We start from the raw sequence: 21,688 nt of genomic DNA on the forward strand, positions 1-21,688 counted from the left end.
AATAATAATAATAATAATAATAATAATAATAATAATAATAATATTAATAATAATTAAAATAATAATAATAATAATAATAATAATTACCTTTCTAATCCTTACGTAATCTCAAAAGGGTTAATCCTTCACCAGTTTTGGATGAACAATCGTGAAAAGCACAATAATAACCATGCATTTTATTGATTTCAAGTTAATTCTAATTGCAGATGGAAACGAAATACAATACAAATAAATCCACTATCAATTAACATTATACAACACAACTGTCCACCGCCAAAAAACTATTACTCGTTTCTTCTATTTATATTTGACGGCTCTGACAGCCACTGACAACTGACAACAACACAACCCAATTCGCGCATGCGCATACGAAAACTGTTAACGCCGAAAGCCTTGCTGTCGCTTCTCGTTGATATAGTATTCTCTGGTTTAACTGTAACAAGAACGGTAAATCAACATTTAACTGTAAGTTTAATTTGAAACAGTTTGCCAATAAATGGAAAATAAAACTGGTTAGTACAAACGTTTTTTGTTCTCGGAGAAAAATTAATTTAAATTTTACAGTTTGTCTATACGTCTGATCTGATAATTAAAAAATTTGATATATGTGATTATAAAATAATGTTAATTGCGGAAAACTACATTTTATTTTTCTTTGTAACGAATTTTTTTCACTTACTATACTTGTTCTAACGAATTACATTATCACAAGAATGTATTGTGCGTCAATATGTTTTTCCGTTGATAACTTACATAAAATTATCATAATAACTATTATTAGTCATAAAAAACATACTATTTTAAGTTTAGATTCTTAAAACCAGTTCCGACAGCAATGTACAGGACACCATAGTAAAGATACAATGTGACAACTAAATCCAATGTGTGGATCTATACAATCTGTGTACAAGGTGTATACAGAAATAAAGTATCTCGACTAATGTAAAAAATGTGGTGATTTCAAACTCTTGACTGGGTGGTAGATGCCAAAGAATAAACTCTCGTTGTATAAAAGGATATATTTCCCTATGATACGATTGGGTGTTTAAAAGCTTTACAAAATTTCTATTTGTAATATACAGGGTGTCTCAGTTTTAATCGATGAGACTTCGGGAGCAGTTTGAAAAGAATGTTTATCACCGAAACTAGAAACATGGCTTTGGTGGTTGTTTCTGCGTCTGGCATTTTAAAAATCGATTTCAGTACAAATTTATTGTCCAATATTATCTTTGTGTAGAAGAGGCCTCACTCCTGAACGCAGAAGTTTTCGTAGAATGAAAAACCAGTCTCCTTTTGCGTCCCGAACAGCAGACAATGACGACAAAAACCCATCCCGATGATCAGTGATCGGAAGCAGTTAAATCGTTTCTCATGACACAGCGGTGTAAGTCGTCGGGGTGAATCACCAACTTGACGATTTCGATGAACCGTCTCCCGTATGCAACACGCATATGGTAATCCTTCGGCGGATTATTTTTAAAACGCCAACCGGTATTAGAAAGCCCGAGACGGACTCAATTAGTGTGAGCTGAATAATTATATTCGCAACCAGGGTCAAGCGGTCATTAATAATGCGATGATTATGTAATTCGTTGAACGATTCTGCATCTGGGATGCAAAAATGCAGTGAGAGGATGCAAGACACCTTTTAATATTACAAAAACAAAATTTTTAAAAATTTGATATCAATCTCAAAAATAGTAATAATAATGATAATAATCATAATGATAATAATACATTATTTTTGTTTCACATTTACAGCAGCATTAAAAAAAAATAAGGATTTAAAAACGGAAAATGTGTCTTTGCCATATTTTCTATAACCGTAACTACCTATTGATTTAATGTTTTTAACAGCATCGCTATCATTATTTCTATAGAATGATAAATACAGTCGCCTATTGTCAGCATACATATGTGAGTTACAACATCTAACCTCACTACAAAGATTCCTACTATAAATGCAAAACAACAACGGTCCTAAAATTGAGCCCTGAGGTATTCCTGTATCCAGAATATGTTCATCTGAAAGCTTGCTTCCTATTTTCATTTTTTGAATGCGATTTTCCATATATGTTTCAGAGAATAAAACGTATTAGCGGCATGAAAGCACTGATTTGATTTTCAATCGAAGAACTTAATAATCCGTCAAGACAATTTTAATAAACCAGATTGATATTGGTGGAATATTATTTTTTTAATGTTCCTATAACTGAAGATAAATTAGTCACTTCAATGTTGCTTATCGGATGCAAATCTTTAGTAGACCTTGAATTAGAAATAGTTGCTCAAATCTTGTGGAATCTCCCAAATCATTATTTGAAATAATTGTACGATTCAATACAATTTTTTAAACTTCTGAATCTGAAATTAGATTCTTGAGTACTAATATAACTTTTTTGATGATACGGAAGAAAAAACGGTAAAATAAACTAAAAAAATGTGTAAGTTTGATACATATAATTGATGAACCGTTCTGAAATGTAGCATTAATGACCGTCACTTGAAGGTTATACCGTTACAATTTATCTTTCATTAAATCTCTAAAACGCTAGACTAATTTACTAGACAAAAATGTTCAAGGCCACACATTATTGAACTACAGTTTAATATTTATTTATGACAAAGTTAATCAGATTTTATTAAACATTCAAGAATAGAACTGAAGCTAGTAGTTGTAAAGGACTGATCCAACAACCATGACAAAGTTAAGAGCACCAGCGTCAAGGAAACGTAGATGTTAAGTAAATTATTTTGCTAAATTTTTTTAAATGATTTCGGGAACATGTTATTAAGGGAATGCTTAATCCATCTTTCTCGCTTTTTGTTTGAGCTAATGACAGATTATTACTGAATTACATTAAAAAAGAATATCAATATGTATTTTAGTTGGAAATAGCCTAAATTAATTTTCAAGCTATTTGATTTGACCTGATTTTCAAACCATTTGATTTGACTTAAAACGGATGAGTCAAGTTGAAGTCAAGTAATAGTGGTCAAATTTCAAGTTAATCAAAGTAACAGTTACATTTGTTAAATAAGAGAGGTCAGTACTTCTAAAAGCCTCAGAACTTCGACGCCAATGAGCATTGAGTGCAAATTCGAATAGTGCTTTTTTTACTAATTGAATTTCTAAAGAAAACGATTTAGAGTTTTGATAACAGCAATACTACAGGACATTTCTTTGAATAATTGTAGTATTTAACAACTTTAATATATCAAGTGTGTTTTTACATTAAATTATGTTTGTTATATTTTTATTTTTTATTTTGGATAATTATTTATTATTATCTATAGACAAGGCGAAAACCTCGCATTTGTAGGAGAAATTTTCCGACACGATTTTTTTGCATATTCAGATTCGTGAGATGTTCCTTAACATGAATCAAAATGATGCCGGCGGAAATATGGTGCCCATTTGTTTTTTTTAAACAAATTGTTAAAATCGGGTTTTTCGCTCCGGAAAAAGGTTTTTTGGCACATTATAAACAAAAAAGTTCCTATGCACTATGCCTCAAAAATTGATAGTTTTAAAGTTATAAACAAATTAAGTTGCTAAAAATGCGAAAATGACGATATTCAATGGCCGATTTCTGGGTTAAAAAGTGTTATTTTTTATGTTGTCAGGTACCTAAATTAAAGTTTAAACAGCCCCCTACAAGATGCTGAAGAATTTTTGGGACTCGCATACGGAGATTCGCTATTTCGTCTAGCGGCTTCAGCTCATAATGTTCTTTAGCATTTTATTTAGCATTCTAAGTACTATTACTACTCATAAAATAATGTAAAAATTGATTATTTAAATTTCATAATTCATTCAAAATTGTACGAATAGAGTGCAGAAAAAAAAATAAAAAGGGCAATAGTATCAAATACATTTGATTTTTATTAAAGAACATTTATTTAATACTGCATATTATTATTATCACATTTATTCAATCATAAGAATTCTCACACCGTTCTATGTTACAACCACATAAAGGTACCCAAGTGACATACTTTTTCCTACAAGAACAAGCTTTAGTCCTACAGTTTTTTGTACATTTACATTGTTTAACTAAGTCTTTGGGTAATGGATCTTTGGTAATAAATTTAGGTAATAAGTAATTCACCTGTTTCATTTTGATAACCAAAAGCTGTGAATTACAAACGTTTGTAAAGAAGCTCATAGCGCATTATTCACAATTAAAAAACAAGTCTTTAAAATATTGAGTCCCCAATACTCTTCAGCATCTTGTAGGGGGATGTTTAAACTTTAATTTAGGTACCTGGCAACATCAAAATTAACAATTTTTAACCCGGAATTCGGCCGTTGCAAATCGTCATTTTCGCATTTTAACAACTTAAATTGTTTATAACTTTAAAACTATCAATTTTAGAGACAGTGCATAGGAACTTTTTTGTTTATAATGTTACAAAAATTTTTCCGGAGTAAAAAAACCAACGTTTACAATTTGTTTAAAAAAAATTTGTTTAAACAAATGGGCACCAGATTTTCGGCCGGCATCATCTTGATTCATGTTAAAGAACATCTCACGAATCTGAATATGCAAAAAAATCGAATCGGAAAATTTCTCCCACGAATGCGAGGTTTTCGCTTTGTCTACTATTTAAGATTTGAATAACGGTAAAACCACAGGAAAAAGTATCGACTATGGGGTATCAAATGACTCAAAATTGGATGCTAAATCCAAAAATGAAAATAAAGTAGGGGTTGCCTTTTAAAAAATTGCATGTTTACGCCAAGCCGCCATTTTGACCGATATGGCTAATGTTCCTACGTCAAACGAAAGTTAACTAAATTTACTAATTCACTTGTTATTGAATTATTTCTTAAAAGCGTTATTTAAAAAGACATGAATTTTATGCGTAATTTTATTCTCAATTCGTTTTATTACTCCTTTGAAAAAACGCACCGATTTCAAAAACGCCCTGAATATCTTTCCACAATTACTGAACGCCAGTCGGCTCCCATTTTCGAAACGGCCGCCCGCGTGCTTTCCCATTTACTTTTCCAACAGCGGGCTTCCCTGACCAACTTCCCAAAGGGGTTGTCTTTGTCTCGGTGCCTCAACCCTGCGTGCAGTGGGGTGTGGATCGCGGAAAACTCTGGCCGTCAGTGGATCGATGTGCACAAGGAACTGCTGAGTGCGTGCGACTAAATTAAATTATTTAGGCCGGTTCAGGACGCCCTCGAAGTTTTAAGCCCCTTCGTCGCGGATGCATAGGCGAGTTAAAATTTGAGAAAGAGAATGAGGGCGTGAAATCGTTAATTTTTCGTTAAGTTTCGAAAGTTACGACTTCTCGCTTAGAGAAGTGAAATATGACATACTTTGCTAAGCGTTTGTTGCTTGTTAGGTCTCCATTATTTTTTTAACCGGATCATATTCCGTAAATTTTGCCTTTAATTTATTGAAAAAAAAACCTTTTCTTGGAATTTTTTTGACTTAATATATAATTACGTAGTTGATTTTAATATTACATGAGAATTTACAGAAATAAAATGGCTATGTGAACATGGCACTCGACTTTTAAAAATTAAGTTTTTTTGTATTTTTTGTACATTGTGGTACTTACAATTAGTTGTTTGTAGTACGTAATATTTTTTTGTTTGTAATAGCTCCAAAATGTAGTTATAAGACCTTAAAAAAAAAACATCCACCGAATTTCACGACAGTGACGGTTAATTTCATTGGAAAATCACTAGTAGTTGACTGAAGTTAGCAAATTTTCGTTTGTAATTGCAAGAAAAGAAAGTTAGTTATATTTCGCTTGTAGTTTCTCGAAATTCACAATACCTCAAGCTGCAGATACAAAATCACTTAGAATAAATTGTAGTAACGCTTATTTCATTTGTAGTTCCTTGAAATTTGACACAGTCACTATAATTCAATCTGTTTAAAATCGTTTGTAGTAGCATTTATTTTGTTTTAGGCGGATCTATCAAAATGTCGCATTTCTAGGATGTAAGAGGGGGCAAGCTAATTTTTGCTGGAATATCTTCAGTACAACTCACATAATAAAAGTATAGATCCCTAGATCTGGGCGAGATCCCGAAATTGAAATAATGTTTAAAATTTTTTTAAAAATACCTATTTTATCTGCGTTTTTACTTATATCTTGGAACTTATGCATTTTGGAAGAATATTGAAGAGGAAAAAAAGTTTTAGAATTGAACTTTACATAACATACTGTAAGCTAAAAATGTTTAAATTTATTACCGATGTTGCAAACTAGCAGTAATTGATGAAAAAAAAGGCAAAATAATCAAGTTTTTTGGATAGTTTTTTAAAAATATTTTAATTGCTTCGAGGGCATTCTAATTTTGTTAAAAAAAAAACTTTAGGGTATAATAAAACAACACACCAAATTTCATTAAAATCGGTTCCCAAAATAATTTTTTGAAAAAAATTTTGAAAATATACTAGATACTTGTAAATTTTTTCACATAGAAAAGACCACTCAACCTTTCAAATGGTTTTTGAAATATTGAAATCGGTTGATTAGGACGGCCACAGTAAATTTTTCAGAGTTAACACTCTTTTTTTTAATTTTTAAATAATTATATTACATTTATCAATTTAAAATTTAGTTTTTTCAAAAATTATAATTTGAAAGTACTCGAAAAGATGCTTCTTTAAAAAATAAATTAAATTCCGTTTATTGGTTCTCGAGATATACCTAAGCGGTTACAATTTATCGGCATTTACCGTTAATTTATAAACAATTTAGCAATAGTGGCTTCGTTTTTCCGAGTTTTAAGCTGGAGAAAATTTTCATATCCATAAGTTATCGGTAACATAGATAAATCAGCGGAAAAAAATATTTTGCGAAAACTATAGAACTGATTTTAATTAAATTTAGTGTGTTGTTTTATTATACTATTATAGTTTTTTTTACCAAAATTAGGATGCCCTCGGAATAATTAAAATATTTTTAAAAAATTATCCAAAAAACTTTATTATTTTGCCTTTTTTTCATCAATTATTGCTATTTTGCAACATCGGTAATAAATTTAAACGTTTTTAACTGACAGTATATTATGCAAAATTCAATTCTAGAACTTTTTTTCCTTTTCAATATTCTTCCAAATTGCATAGGTTCCAAGATATAAGTAAAAACTCGGTATTTTTAAAAAATTTTTAAACATAGTTGCAATTTTGAAAACGTTCCGGACCTCGCACAGATCTAGGGATCTACACTTTTATTATGTGAGTTGTACTGAAGTTAATCCAGAAAAAAATTGGTTGCCCCCTCTCACATCCACAAAATCAAAACAGATCCGCCCTGGTCTGCGAAGGAAACTTCCATGTCACGTCGTTGTTTCTAGTTACACCGAAAGTACATTATTTACCAGCCATTTACATTTCTACAAGTAACAATTTCCCAGTTATTCGAAATTTGCAAAATGAATTAACTTTTTTGACGACGAATTAAAAAAATCACCCGTTATAATTAAGTACTTACAAAAGTTATTATTGAAGCGTTTAGGAGAGACTGAAATTTGAGCTGGGTGACTCAGTGCAGAAGCATACATAAACAGTTAGATTATAAGAATTCAAACTATGTTTTATCGCATCTGCAAGTATAAATACATATTATGCAGATTCTCTTATATTTTCCAAGTATACTTATGCTGATGACATGCGCGAGCAAATTTCAATCTAGCCTGTATCCAACTTAGTAGTAACTGNATTTCCTGTGGCCGTCCTAATCAACCGATTTCAATTTTTCAAAAACCATTTGAAAGGTTGAGCGGTCTTTTCTATGTGAAAAATTTTTCAAGTATCTAGATACTTTATATGAGGCTGTGCAACATTTTGAAAATTCGAAATATTTTCAAAATTTTTTTCAAAAAATTAGTTTGCGAAAATTATATAATCGATTTTAATGATATTTGGTGTGTTGTTTTATTATACTCTACAGTTTTTTTTTACCAAAATTAGCATGCTCTCGGAGCAATTAAAATATTTTAAGAAAATTATCCAAAAAACTTGATTATTTTGCTTTTTTTCATGAATTATTACTATCTTGCAACATCGCTAATAAATTTAAATTTATTTAACTTACAGTATATTGTGCAAAATTCAATTGAAAAACTTTTTTTCGTCTTCAATATTCAAAATCCATGGGTTCCAAGATATAAGTAAAAAACTCAGATAAAATAGGTATTTTTTAATGTTCCTGACCTCGCCCAGATCTAGAGATATACACTTTTATTATGCGAGTTGTACTGAAGGTAATCCAGAAAAAATTTGCTTGCCCCCCTCTCACATCCACCTCAAAACAGATCCGCCCTGGTGTATTTGTAGTTCTTCGAAATCTAACGTAAAGTCACTATACTGTAAACTGTGAATCTAAAACCTTTGTAGCGTTTATTTCGTTTATAGTTCCTTGAAATTTGTCATATACTATTGTTATATGTAAGATTAAGTGCAGAGGCAAACCTATATGCACAAAAAATATAAAATAAAGTGATACACCGTTTCTTAATATAGGTAAATACAGAGGTAAATACAATAGTAATAGAAACATAAGGAAAAAATACAAAATAAATAAAAAAGCTAACTGGTTTGTCATAAAAATACATCAAGCCAATGGTTAACTTTTGAATGGAATGGAGAGCATATTATAACGTCGTCGGTAGATAATTCCATCTGTCAAATATTCTGTTGGTGTTAAAATGTAAACGGTGTGATGAACTAAATTACTCTTTTTTGATTTTGAAAGAATGTCCTTGGTGACGGCTGCCAGAATCGACATCAAACATCGATGGTGGAAAAGGAAACTCTAGTGAGTGAAGTACATTCGTAGTCGTCTTTCTTGAAGAGCAGTGAGCAGGAGAACCTTCAGGCGTTCTTCATATCATATCATCTTCATTGTAGGGGCCAATGGGTTGCACTATGGGATATACTCTTTCAAATAATGAACAATCTCTCATTACCCAAGGAGACCAAACAGAAGCTGCAAATTCTAATAAAAGCCGGACATAATTTATATTTACATTTATAATTATTCAATTTTCGTGGCTGAAAACATGCATAGTATAATTTCTAGTTCCGTAAAACTTGACGTACAGTCAATTAATCCAAGGTAGGTGTCTAAAATCGTCTGTAGTGGCGTTTATTTCCGTAAGATCTCGTAACTTTTGTTTAAGACTATTACAAACAGAAAAGATGTTAGTATAAAGGACTGCGTATGTCAATAAGTCGAGTGCCAGGTTCACATACCCAAATAAAGTAAATATTCTCTAACTCTGTTCATTTCCATTGTATTTTTGATGCATCAAGATGCTGGCAAGCGGCATATTGATTTGTGTTTATCCCAAATTTAGTTTTTGAGTATAATTAGTTGCTCTTTAAACTTACTATTGCCTCATATAAATATTACTTATGTGTTAAGATCGGTTAAAATTAAATATAACTTTTTTTTTGGTAGGTTTCCGAATCCTAATGTTTCCCTAAATGATTTCTGAAGCTGAAATGTGTTTGTGAAAATTTGGGTCAACGGTTAATGCATCATATTTTTATGAAAAGTGCATTTTTCCAGGAATACAATAATGTAGAATCCATCTTAAACAGTAAATGAAATAAAGACTGGTATACAAAAAAGTTTTGATATAAAATAAGTAGTACAAACCCAAATGAAATTAGGCCACCTTTATCCACCGTCATTGAAAATTTTTATTCTGTAAGGCCGTAAATCCGTTTTTATTCGTTACGCGTTTGGTTAAATCCTAAAGGATGGTAGAAGAGAAGCCGGTTATACCAAGATTTAATACGATATATAAAGCTTAAAGCAACTGAACATATATCAAGGGATTCTGTGGTAATTCTTTTTCTCGTATAAAGTATTATTCCTTTTATCTGCTAACGCCCGAATTTCTCAATTGAAGGTAGCATGAAAAGTAGAGTCCTAAAGACACGAATTCAAGATATTTACCGCTTATAAAGCTTCAACAGGACCTTCTTAATTATATTGTAAACAAACCAAAAATAATATTTTTTGCGATTTAGTGTTTCTAGAAAATTTATAATTTGAAGGAGAGAATTTCGAAATTTGGAACACCATGTAAGGTGCTAAGTCAGCTGCAATAGCTAACTTCTACTTAAAAAAAAATTGTAATTGTAGTACATATAAGTATATTTTTTAATAATAAGGATACACTCGGTTGAATTAAAGCCCACCAGTAAACGTTTGGCACATCTTACGGGATGTTTCAAATTTCGAAGAAAACATTTTCTGTTGTACCTTAGGCCAATAATAGAGGTTTTGTGTGTGACAAATAATAGCAAACGGACTCTGCCATCATATAAAAGACACTCTGTATATATATATACATACAGACACAGACATACAGATGATGGCACAGTCCGTTTGCTACTAGTATTTTAGTCACAAAATCACTGATTTAAAGCTTTATTGATTGGCCAACTTCAGTTATCTTATTGTTTTAATAATTTTTAAATTTACCGAAACTTAATTGACAACCTGAAGGAAAAAATTACGGTTCCGAACAAAATTACTGTTCACGTGGCTTGTAATAATTTATTAAGGCTCCGTATAAACCCAATGCATTGATTGAGTCAAGGTAGTTTCTTTCACCCTAGGGTATAGCGAGACGAAATCCATCTAATTTATTCCCAGCACAATCTGTTTAACAAATAGCGGTTGAAAAAAGCACCACACCAGTGACGTAACTTCAGGGTATAATGAGAATGCGGAATAAATTATTAACAACTTTTACAGTCTTTAAACGGTGGAATTTATGACTATTCCTTTGTTAACTATCATTCCGAAAACGTACAAAACGTAGTAAGTTTTTTTATAAAAAGTTCTCTCCAGTCTCCAGTACTTTTATAAACTCGCGATAACTTCTTTCGTGACATCAACAGACTTATAAAACGGTTATAAGAAACAACAAACATAACAAACCATTTAAATAACATCGGGCATGCTTCCTTTATTACATTTCCATCTCCGTCTTAATACTTATACTAGTATTTCCTCGAGTATTTCCATCTTTATTGAATAATAACAACACTGTGTCAGGAAACATAAAAATTGACTACTGTGTAGCAAAGTGTATATTTACAGAGATGCCTGCTATAAAGAAGGAGGTTTGTCAACATTTTGCATAGTTATGCATCAGGTAAGTAATGAATCTACAGGGTGTTTCAGGAGAAGATGTACATACTTCAGTATGTTATTCTACGTTCAATTTTGTACGGGATGTCAAATTAAAAAAAAAATAATTACATTTTCTTTAATAACTCTCCACTATTTTGAGTTAAATTCATGAAATTTTGTATGCGGAGGTTTCTTGGGATGGGAAATTCAAATTTTATGGACGATTGGCTGTATCTCCCAGAGAGCGCCACAAGCGATCATTATCATCCTTTTAAATCGCTTCAACTTTTTTGTGCCATGGTGTATGTCAGTTCGGAATAGAAAACCATTTTCCCCTATCTTTTCTACTTAAGAAATGTACATCTTATTGAAGTCTCTAGGAGCAGCCGTTTCCTTTAGAAACTCATATAAATATGGTGAAGCATGCAAATTATGTATTAGAGTGAATCGAAAGTTACTGTTGTCAGGTTTTGTACATTTTGTTTAGAGATTTTATTTTTGCAATTCTCACAAAATTTTTGTGAATAGATCAACGCTAATCGTCAACTAGTTCCAATTATGCTTTTTACTGACGAAGTTGATACATAATTAGCACTCTAATACATAATTTGCATGCATCATCATCTTTAGATGAGTTTTTAACGGAAACAGCTGCTCCTAGAGACTTCACATTTCTTAAGTAGAATAGGTAGGGGAAAATGTCTTTCTATCCCGAACTGACATACACCGTGGCATAAAAAAGTTGAAGCGATTTAAAAGAATCCTAATGGTCCCAAGAAACCTCCGCATACAAAACTGCATGAATTTAACTCAAAGTAGTCGAGAGTGGAAAATGTAATTAATTTTTTTAAATTTGACATCCTGTATATCCTAAACGAAGAGCTTCCAGACCTAAGTTCATAGGAAATTTTTTACTTAAAATTGAGCGTAGAAAAACATACTGAAGTGTGTACATCTCCTCCTGAAAAACCCTGTATATGCAATTTTTTTCTACACTGTACGAAATTCTATACTTATACATATATTTTTGTTAAAACTATACAGGGTGTCTCATAATTAGCTACCAACCCTGAACAGGCCGATTCTATGATCAAAACTAAGTAAAAAGTTCATATGACTATGGGTCCGGAAATGCTTCCTAAGGGCACAGGGACCCATTGAAGAGGGAGGAATGGAAATTTTTTTGCAATATCTCTCAATCGCGTTGTGATAAATGAATGAAATTTGGTATACACAGCTAAATTTTGATGAGCAATTTGATGGACTAATCCATTTATTTCCACAAGGTCCATTGGGGTGGGTACGGGGTGGCCCTTGGTACTTTGCGTGTGTAACTTTTTCATCTTTGACTTTTTAACAAATTTTACAGCAAATTCCGTTTTTCCGAACTGTTTTACGTTAAAAAGGTACTCTTGTTTCAAATCGTTATCTTTAACGGTTTCTGAGAAAATCGCTCTTGAATTAATCCCACTTTGGTCAATTTCATGGTAATTTAAACAAAAAAATTTTTTTTGTTTAAATTTAATCTAATTTTAATAAAAAGATAATAATAAAAAATTAAATTAAATAAAAATTAATCCTTTAAATGGAAAAGAGAGGAAAGGAAAATTATTATTATTATTTTTTGAACAAATTTGGCAAAGTTTCGAGTTTCAGATGCCGATGAATGTATAACACCTTATAGAACAAAAAGTTTTGCTCTCCTGATTTTCGGCTTTAGCGTCAGTATTGTATATATATTGAACTATAGTTTTCGAGTTTTATCACTTTTTGTTTATAATTGACATTTTTACAGCAACTTTAAAAAATTGACATTTTATACCGTTTTTTCAATCTCACGGCTTTGTTATTGCAAATTTCGTAATCGGACCACCGCCATTTTGTAGCTATTTTTATTACGAACAAAATCATGTCCTAAGCATTTTTTCGTACAGTCATCCCGCTGAGTTATTTAAAAAAAACTACTAAAAAAAAATTTCTCACGATTAAATTGTTAATAACTTTTTTCCCTGATAAAATACTTTATCAGCAAATTAGCCTGTTATTGTACTCATCATTTAAAGTATTCCTGTGTAGTTATTTCCGGGTTATCAAGGTTTGACACAGGCCGAACCTCTACCAACTGGACTATTAAGTTATATGAGACAGTTGTCGACAACAATATCTTCGACTTTATATAACCTAGTTATAACCTTTGGTAACAGAAACTAAGTTTTATTATCAAGGTGATAAGCAACATTTTGCAAGTCCTTTTAAAAACCATTTACAAAACTAAAGCACCTTAGATTTTATCGTTACAATTACTTAAATAACTTTTATATAACTAATTCTGATTTTATCTCGGATTTTATACAACAGAAAATGTTGCTTATGACAGACAATTACAAGATTAGCAGATTTTAAAAGAAAATAAATATAAAAAATTAAAAAGGTATAGGATTTTCGATTTTATAATTAAATTTCCCTAATACGGCTTATGATAATTGAAGACTTAATGACGAAAACAATAGTTAGGTCAAAAGACCCGCACGGAGGAATATGCTGCACGCCAATGTACCCGACAGATGACTGTCGCCTCGGTTGACGTCTTTCAACCGGATACTGGATGCATTTGTATGGTGTTTCCTCTTGCGTCGCATTGTTCGTCGTGTTTTTATTAATGCTGGTATGGTCCGTTGAGCAACTTTTTAATTTTCCCTCTAACGGCACCGTCACATAAATCCAACATCATTGTCCTCCAGATAATACTCGATCATTCCTCATACTGCAAGTTCTTTGTTCTCTAATGCCGTCTGCTGGGTGGCAGAAGTGGTCAATGTTGTTAAAAAAAAAGGAATTCTCTTATTTCAAAAAATGTGATATTAAATGATACCAAAAAGTTATACGAGTAACATTTCTAATTATTTCACATGGTTATATTACACTTAAAATTGTAATTTTAGAAAAAAAGTCTATGAACATTTTTACTAGAATTTTCTTTAAGTAAAAGATCTCTAAAAATTACAAAGATTTTCAAGGAGACAAATTTACAAAAAAAAACGAATGTCGTTTATAGTGAAAACGACTTTCTACTGATACATTTTAGAATCGACTCTGCAAAGATGTTTTATTTTCTTAAGACCTTTACAGATTTGTTAATAAATTTTGCTAGAGCTAGGTTTTTTTATGACAAAAACTATATGTAAATTTATTAAGAGATTGTACCTACGCCACTGGGAACAGTGAACGAAATAAGTAAAACAAAAATTAAAAGACTGAATTTGGGCTCCACCCAGATGATATTGTCCCGTATATTATAGTAAGCCTTCGGGGTACAGGAAAATCCGAGGGCCAAATGAAAAAAACAAGGTTATGGTTGTTTTTGTTTTCTATAAATTCGAGACTAAATGACTTCAAAACAAGAAAAAAATCCAGTTCTTTAATTTGTATTCTGTATTCTAGCAACTTGAAAGGATCTGAAAATGTCAACGATTTTTTTTATAGCAAGGCCAAGGACCAAATACCAAATAATATCAAAAGAAAAAAAATCATGTAAGTATTATGTTGCACGACAGAATGTTCTTTTTAGATATTTCTTCTTCCAACTCAACCGCTATCTAATCTCTGCAGGTTTTTTTTCAAAACCACAAAACGCAAATATTTAAATTTTTGCAAATTTTCCTGTTACACGACAAATTCTAATAATTATGTTTGGACTCATATCCTGTTGGTTTAATATTTTTATCACTACTTTACTGACCTTGAAAATATTTTATTATACATATATAAATATAAAATAAAGAAAAAGAGCGAGAAAAAGAGTACTATAAAACTTTTTTAGGACTTATTGGTTGCGTTTATCAATCAAGAACAACTAAAGATACAAACGAGAAAGTGCTGGAGTAATTTGATGTTTGAGCATGAATATTTGAATAATTCTCAATATTATTTGAACAATATTTCGGTAATATTCATGTATTAAAGAGGAAAAAAATTATTAAATTCGACTAAAACCAGCATAAAAATAATATGAAACTTATTACCTAAACAAAATGCGTTTATAAAAGAACCCACATAAACCCACACGAATGAGTAAGTCAATAACAATCTTGAAAAAATAACAAAAATAATAACAAACAGATATTGATATTATGTAACGAAAGGACAATTAAATTTTAATAAAAGTAAAGATGTTTATAAATGTTCGAAATGCATACCATTATTTTCAATGCAGGAATTTATCATTCGTTGCGTGCTTAGGTAGGTTCTTTCATAAACGCATTTTGTTTCCGTAATTACCTAAATGTCTTTTCGTTAGCGTCGTGTTCGTCAATCCATTAACATTATTTATTTTTTGCTCACTAATTTGGGAATAACTTGATAGCAAAAAAAGATATCGAACCCTTTTTGGCGTCAAAATGTAGCTATTTTTATGCTCTTCAAACTAACCTATAAAAAGTCTTATCCTGCTATTTCACTTTTTAAAAAAACGTGAAACAACCTAAAGTTGGATAAATAGCGCCAATAAATAAACAACACTTTCGTTAGAAATTTCAAACTTATACGATATTCATCAATTTTTTGTACTGAATTCATGTACGTACAGAAAACTATGGCGTAGCATTTAAATTAATGATACACCCTGTATAAAATACGTTATTAAAAAAACATTATTTTTATATTAAATTTAGAAAAAGATGGTACATACAGGGTGTCCCTGAAATGTAGGTTCCAGCTGGCCTTTTGACCTGGGGTCAAAATACAATTATTTAGACCACTCTATATATAAAAGTCAAATTCTACCAAGATATTCAGCGAAACATCTTTTTCTTATAACTTTACAACGAGCTTTACAACGGCTTGAGCTGCAAACTTCTTGATAGATATAAATCTTTATTTATTTGGGTCTTAGTAAGTATTACTTACTCATGTAAAAAAATTATTTATTATTATTTTTTTTAGGGTCTCAACACCTATGACTACCTCACAATCAAGCCCGTAACTGTTTTATACGTATGGTGTATGCTTATGCATGTCTAATTAACATTTTCTATAACAAAAATTCTATTTTAAAAATTTTTTTGTCTCATTTTTTAAATTATTTAAATATCTGGTATGGATATTTTTGGCGCTAAATGTAATTAAGCACACGCACAGGGTTTTTAAAAACTCCGTTGTTTTTCTAATGCTTATTATTTAAATGTAGACGTAATAAGATGGCAACCCATTAATTTTCCGGACATCCCTGACTTTTCTAGATTTTCCAGGTTTTTGTGAACCCTATTAGATTCATGTATAAGTAAGTATTTATCGAGTTTTTAATGATATATCAATTTTTAAACCTAAATGTATTTTTTAAACTTTTCTCAAATTTATACGCCTACTTAAGATGTTTTCTACCCTTCGGCATATAAGGGACAGAAAAATTTAAATTTCAAAACTAGACCGGCCAATTGGCGTTACACCACTTCTTAGCAAATATGGGCAGTACCCCTATTGCGAAGGTAACAGTTGCACCTCGAGTTGCACGTTGTACATTGATTATGGCCTACTTTTCTCCGCTTTGCTTTGTTCGACACGGTGCAATTGCAGCCGGATGACTCACGCGTGTTAAATAAACAAAATAATAATTATCTGCCTACCTTGACGTTAAATATTAGTAATAATTATTCGCCGAACGAGCCGGGACTTTTTAGAAACGTCAGAGACACGAATCTGCACTTAAAAACTATAAATACATACAGGGTGTCTCAGAAATGACCTAACATTATCAGATTCGTATTTGTGGCAACTTTTCCTTTATTTTTATTGGTCTATAAAGGATACAGCTAGGAAAAGTGAACTCATTAGAAGGAACAGACTTATGCAAGAGTTTAATCTTGTTTAAAAATACTTATGTCTCTCTAGTCGACTTAGCTAAGGCCGAGTGACATTTTATAGGCTAATTTTACCGTGTAAGATATATAAATAGATCGGAATAAGGTTTTATTGGTCGAGGTATCTTTAGTGTTAGTCACTAAAAACCACGCAAACACAGTTAGATGAACTGTTATAAGATAATGTAGGTACCTAGGAAGAATTTGGAAATTGGTAATCTAAAAAAATTATATAAATGTGTACTTAATACATATTTAATTTTTTTTTCTCAATATTTGAAATTCTGTCTATATTGTGTCTATTGGAACAGTATTTAATTTCATTCAAAAAGGGTTTTTGGGACCAGTATCCTATTTTACGATAACACGTGCATAAACATGTGGAAAACAGGCGTTATATTGCACTCCCCTGCCATATCTAGATCTAGATGGGCATATGTCTAGAAATAACGACTCTAATCTAAATAAGACTACGAACAAATACATTTGGACCTTATGGGTTATGTATTATCTGGAACCATACATTTCATAAACACAAAAGGCATTCAAAGAGGTTATCCTGAAATATAAATGTACTTACTAAGATTATACACCAGGATTTTGTACATTTTTTTATTAAAATTTGAGTAATTCCTATTCTGAAATTACGATTAATATAATACGATTATAAATCCTAAGAGTTGGCTTAAATGTATTTATACACATATAATAATCATTTATAAATACAACCATAGGTTTTAGATCAGGGTTGAGTGTATAAATTGCTTTCCGAATTTGATTTTCATCGGGAAACAATGAAACAAATGAATAACAGGGTCACGGTAAGGCCGAACTCTTGGTCAAGCATTATTGACCATCAATATAATAACAATTCGTCAATTGCTAATGATAAAAAAAAGGATATAATAAAATACCTAGGCCAGAAAAAATCATGTCGGTCAGTAAGAAATATTTCTTAAATTCATTGTGCTAGCTACGGCTTTTAATGGATTTTTTTTTACTTTTAGTTTATCGAGGGTTTTTCAATTATAATTTAATGTTAATGTCAATACGATTAACCACATTGCTTGAAAAAAAAAACGTAAAGAAATAATACATTGGATTTTTGCCGAAGTTTTTATTTATATTCAATATTACAAGAAAAAAGCAACACGTTCCCTAATTTGATGGAACTTAAACTATCGCGTGCTGTGTATCAATCAGTTAACTTTATTTATAAGATCATACACTTATATCGACCTCGTTTTAATCAGATTCGGCCGACACATAAGCCCTTTTAAGTCACACATCGGCCAACTAACTACATTAGGAAGTGCAGTTAAATCGAAAAATTTACAAAACTCACCTAACCAAGACTTTCCTATTCTATCCTCATTGGTAACACTGGACACTGACAATATCACCAGATAAACATAAATCACTAATCTCGCCATTGTCCACTATACGAACGGAATCATAATGCACAAAAATCCTCAGCTATACACAAGCAACATCAACAACCACAATCTATCTACTCTACTACACCACCGCCTCTTGGCAGTCAACTGTTTTTAGTTGCTTGATCGTTTTTGTTTTGTTGTTTGAAGACAGTCAGTTCGCTCTCGATGCCGCCATCTAGCGGGTTTCTGTGAAACTCAATGTTTCCCATAAATGGATTCCAAAAGTGATGACAAATCTACTATACAAGTTCAGCAAGGTATTAAGAGATGTCACAAGTTTAGCCAGCCAATATGAGAAACTTCAATTTTGTTTACATTTTTAATATAGGTATTTAATTTATGTAAATTTTGTGTTTGTTGTATATTTACAATAAGTAATAATATGTATTCAAACCCCCTTTAAAGATATAAAATAAAATAAACGTATTATTTGTCTCCTTTTAAAATTTAAACTACTACGTTTTTCCTTTGAAAAGTACATACAAATTTTGGGACCAGTTGGGAAATTTCATTCTGTTATCAAATTATGTTTGCCATTACACACATTTGTATAAGTAAATAGCTATTAACAAGCCTATTTACTACTTTAGAGACTTATCCAACCAAACTGTTAATGTCATTTTTGTCATAATTTGATTTCAGTTTGTCACAGTTATTACTGCAAACCTTTTGATTCGCTCAAGTGATATTGATCAAACAGTAACCATGCAAAATGAAATGGATGTCCACCACAATATCGAAAGAAATATTGTAAAAGAGATTATGAGGGAATGTTATCCAAAAAAAATATACCCGAATGAAAATTTTGTGGCCTATTTCGTAAGTAGAACACAGGATATAATAAAATACCTAAAACATTTTACAAAAATATCATAATGTAAATAAATATCGAAATGTTTTCAGATCAAACTGCTGTTGCTAGATCCTAATTGGGGTGTCACTGATGATTTTGTAACCAGTAGGGAAAATGTAGCGAAATTTGTAGCCTTCGTGATACGCAAGTTGGAAGATAAAAACGACCCCAAACTCATCACTTTAGAAATGCAGTTCTACTTCACCTGTAACCTGGAGAACATAAATAATGTGGTAAAGAAAAACAGGGGCGAGATATTGGAACGGTTGGTCCGTTTGAAGAACGAAATTTGTCGTGTGAACAATCCTGATTCCGAAAGTGATGTCGATAATATTATGAAGTTAATCGTTTTCTATATCACTTTAGTTTCGGGTCTGGGGAACCCCATGGAAAATGAGGTAAATAAGTCATTAAAATATCTGCAGAGTAAAATATATGTACGACAAATATTTTTCGTTGAAATAAATAGGTATATTTAGAAGCCCTAGCCGCTTTTAAGAGTGTGATGAATGAAGAGGAGGTCAAAGAGTTCATGGGGTTTTCTCTAGCTAATAAAGAGGCTCATTTAAGCCAACTTGTAAGAGTAGTTGGTGGAATTAGGCTGTTTAACAAAAGCTGTGATTTGGGGGGTGCACAAATTCTTGACCGTAAGTATAAACAAAGACAAAATAGCTATCGCCACAGACCGCTACTGGAATGGGCCAGCAGTTTTAAATAACCGAATTGCCGATAGAGTACTACACCACCAGCAGAATTTTAGGAAGAATCAAATGCAGCGGCCCGAATTGCTACGCGTATCCTAGCAACATATAAACAGCGCTTTGGTAATATTGCCAGACGTACTTACGGATTTGTTTTGTACACTTCTTTATCAATATCTGTTTTTTGCGTTACTGTATTTACTTAGCAGTAAAGTTCTGAGTGAGACGCAGCGAGTGCAAAAAACGTGGTGCGGTACAGTCGGACGAGAAAAGATTCCCGAACATTGATATCAGACGTCAATGTAAATTGCAGTTGAATTTAATAGAACCCATGCTTCGTTCAATTATTCCGCCATAGTTTGTTCAATTTGAAAACGTTTTTTTTTTGTGTTTGAATGGAAAATAATTCTTCTCTAATCGAGCAATGCAAGCTGTGCACAGAAATTTGTTTTTGACTGACAAGATGAACTGTAGAATAAAAAAAGGCGGGAATAATTTTGCATATTAAAATTAATTGTATACCTATTAAATTTATGTGAACAGCAGATTGTTTAAATGCAAAAATACAAGGTAAATATAGTTTATTTGAAATATTAGTTTTCTTTTTCTAGTTAATAAGTATTATACAGGGTGTTTGGAAAAGTTGGTACAAAATTTAAGGAGTTGAAAGTAGAGTACCCCTACATATAATTGGGATATTTTTTAAAATACTTTCTTTCTGAAGATAATGGAATGAAAATTGTAGGTAATAATCGTATCATACCGCATCATTTAGACGAAGTAATTTTAGGATTTTTCAACTCATGATGGTACATGGTTGTAAAAAAATCGAATGAAATGCAAAGTCAAGCACAAAGATCACAAGTAAGAAAATAAAGAAACGTAAGGATTTAAAAGAGATAATCATTAGTATCATTACTATGAAACTGTCACCATGAAAAATAGGTACCTACTATGTGAAAATGTTAAAAAAAAAGTTATTGTTCGGAGCCATACAATATTTAAAAAATAATTATTATTTCTGACCAAACTAAGCAGAATTCGAAAAAAAGGTAGATACATTTTTTCTTCAAAACAGTCTTAATTCATTAAAAAATAATATTATTTGCTTGATAATTCAAAGGAATAAAAAAATTCGAAAAATTTCCGTTAAGGGTATTTAGAAAACTATTCTTATTTATAACCGATTTTGATAAAACTTATGATAGTTAAAGGCTCTTATGGTATAATTACTACCTACAATTTTCATTCCATATCTTAATCAGAAAGAAAATTATTTTAAAAAATAACACCCCGTTGGAGGACCAATCGCAATAACGGTGCTCCGGAGTATGAAGTTTTATAGGAATTTTTTTACTATTTTAACTTTCATTTCCTTAAATTTTGTACTTTGTCTCTTTTCCACCCTGTATACCACAAAATTTTAAATAGTTCTTTTCACCACGAGCTTAACTATGCGAATAATATTATGTACATGAATTTCAACATTAATGTATACTTGCAGCAGGGACTGTACCGGTTATAAGAATCCCGTAGTTCATAGCAGTACCAATAGATCGCAGCATTTTACAGATACAAAATTCCATGAATTTTAAAATTTTATTATACACAAACGACAGCAGGTAAACAATTTAAATTTTAACACAGTATGGTGAATTACATTTTCTAGATGCATGTGAATGGGTTTTGCAAAACCTTTATATTTTGTGA

General features: G+C 31.3%; 2 protein-coding genes across 2 annotated transcripts in view; one reads left to right on the forward strand and one right to left on the reverse strand.

Moving 5' to 3' along the window:
• Window positions 1-18,514, reverse strand: part of LOC108912491 (disintegrin and metalloproteinase domain-containing protein 12) — a 130,602-nt gene extending 112,088 nt beyond the window's left edge. Inside the window, exon 1 of the mRNA XM_018717727.1 lies at window positions 18,331-18,514. Coding sequence (XP_018573243.1) covers window positions 18,331-18,418 — 88 coding nt within the window. The 5' untranslated portion in view covers window positions 18,419-18,514. The remainder of the gene's footprint in view (window positions 1-18,330) is intronic.
• Window positions 18,515-19,129: 615 nt separating this feature from the next.
• LOC108912292 (cilia- and flagella-associated protein 206-like) overlaps window positions 19,130-21,688 on the forward strand; it is a 13,343-nt gene continuing 10,784 nt past the window's right edge. The window contains exons 1-3 of the mRNA XM_018717495.2: window positions 19,130-19,243; window positions 19,328-19,675; window positions 19,747-19,924. Coding sequence (XP_018573011.1) covers window positions 19,130-19,243; window positions 19,328-19,675; window positions 19,747-19,924 — 640 coding nt within the window. The remainder of the gene's footprint in view (window positions 19,244-19,327; window positions 19,676-19,746; window positions 19,925-21,688) is intronic.

Source organism: Anoplophora glabripennis, unplaced genomic scaffold (genome assembly GCF_000390285.2).
Source record: "Anoplophora glabripennis isolate ALB-LARVAE unplaced genomic scaffold, Agla_2.0 scaffold35, whole genome shotgun sequence".
Taxonomy (NCBI): domain Eukaryota; kingdom Metazoa; phylum Arthropoda; class Insecta; order Coleoptera; family Cerambycidae; genus Anoplophora; species Anoplophora glabripennis.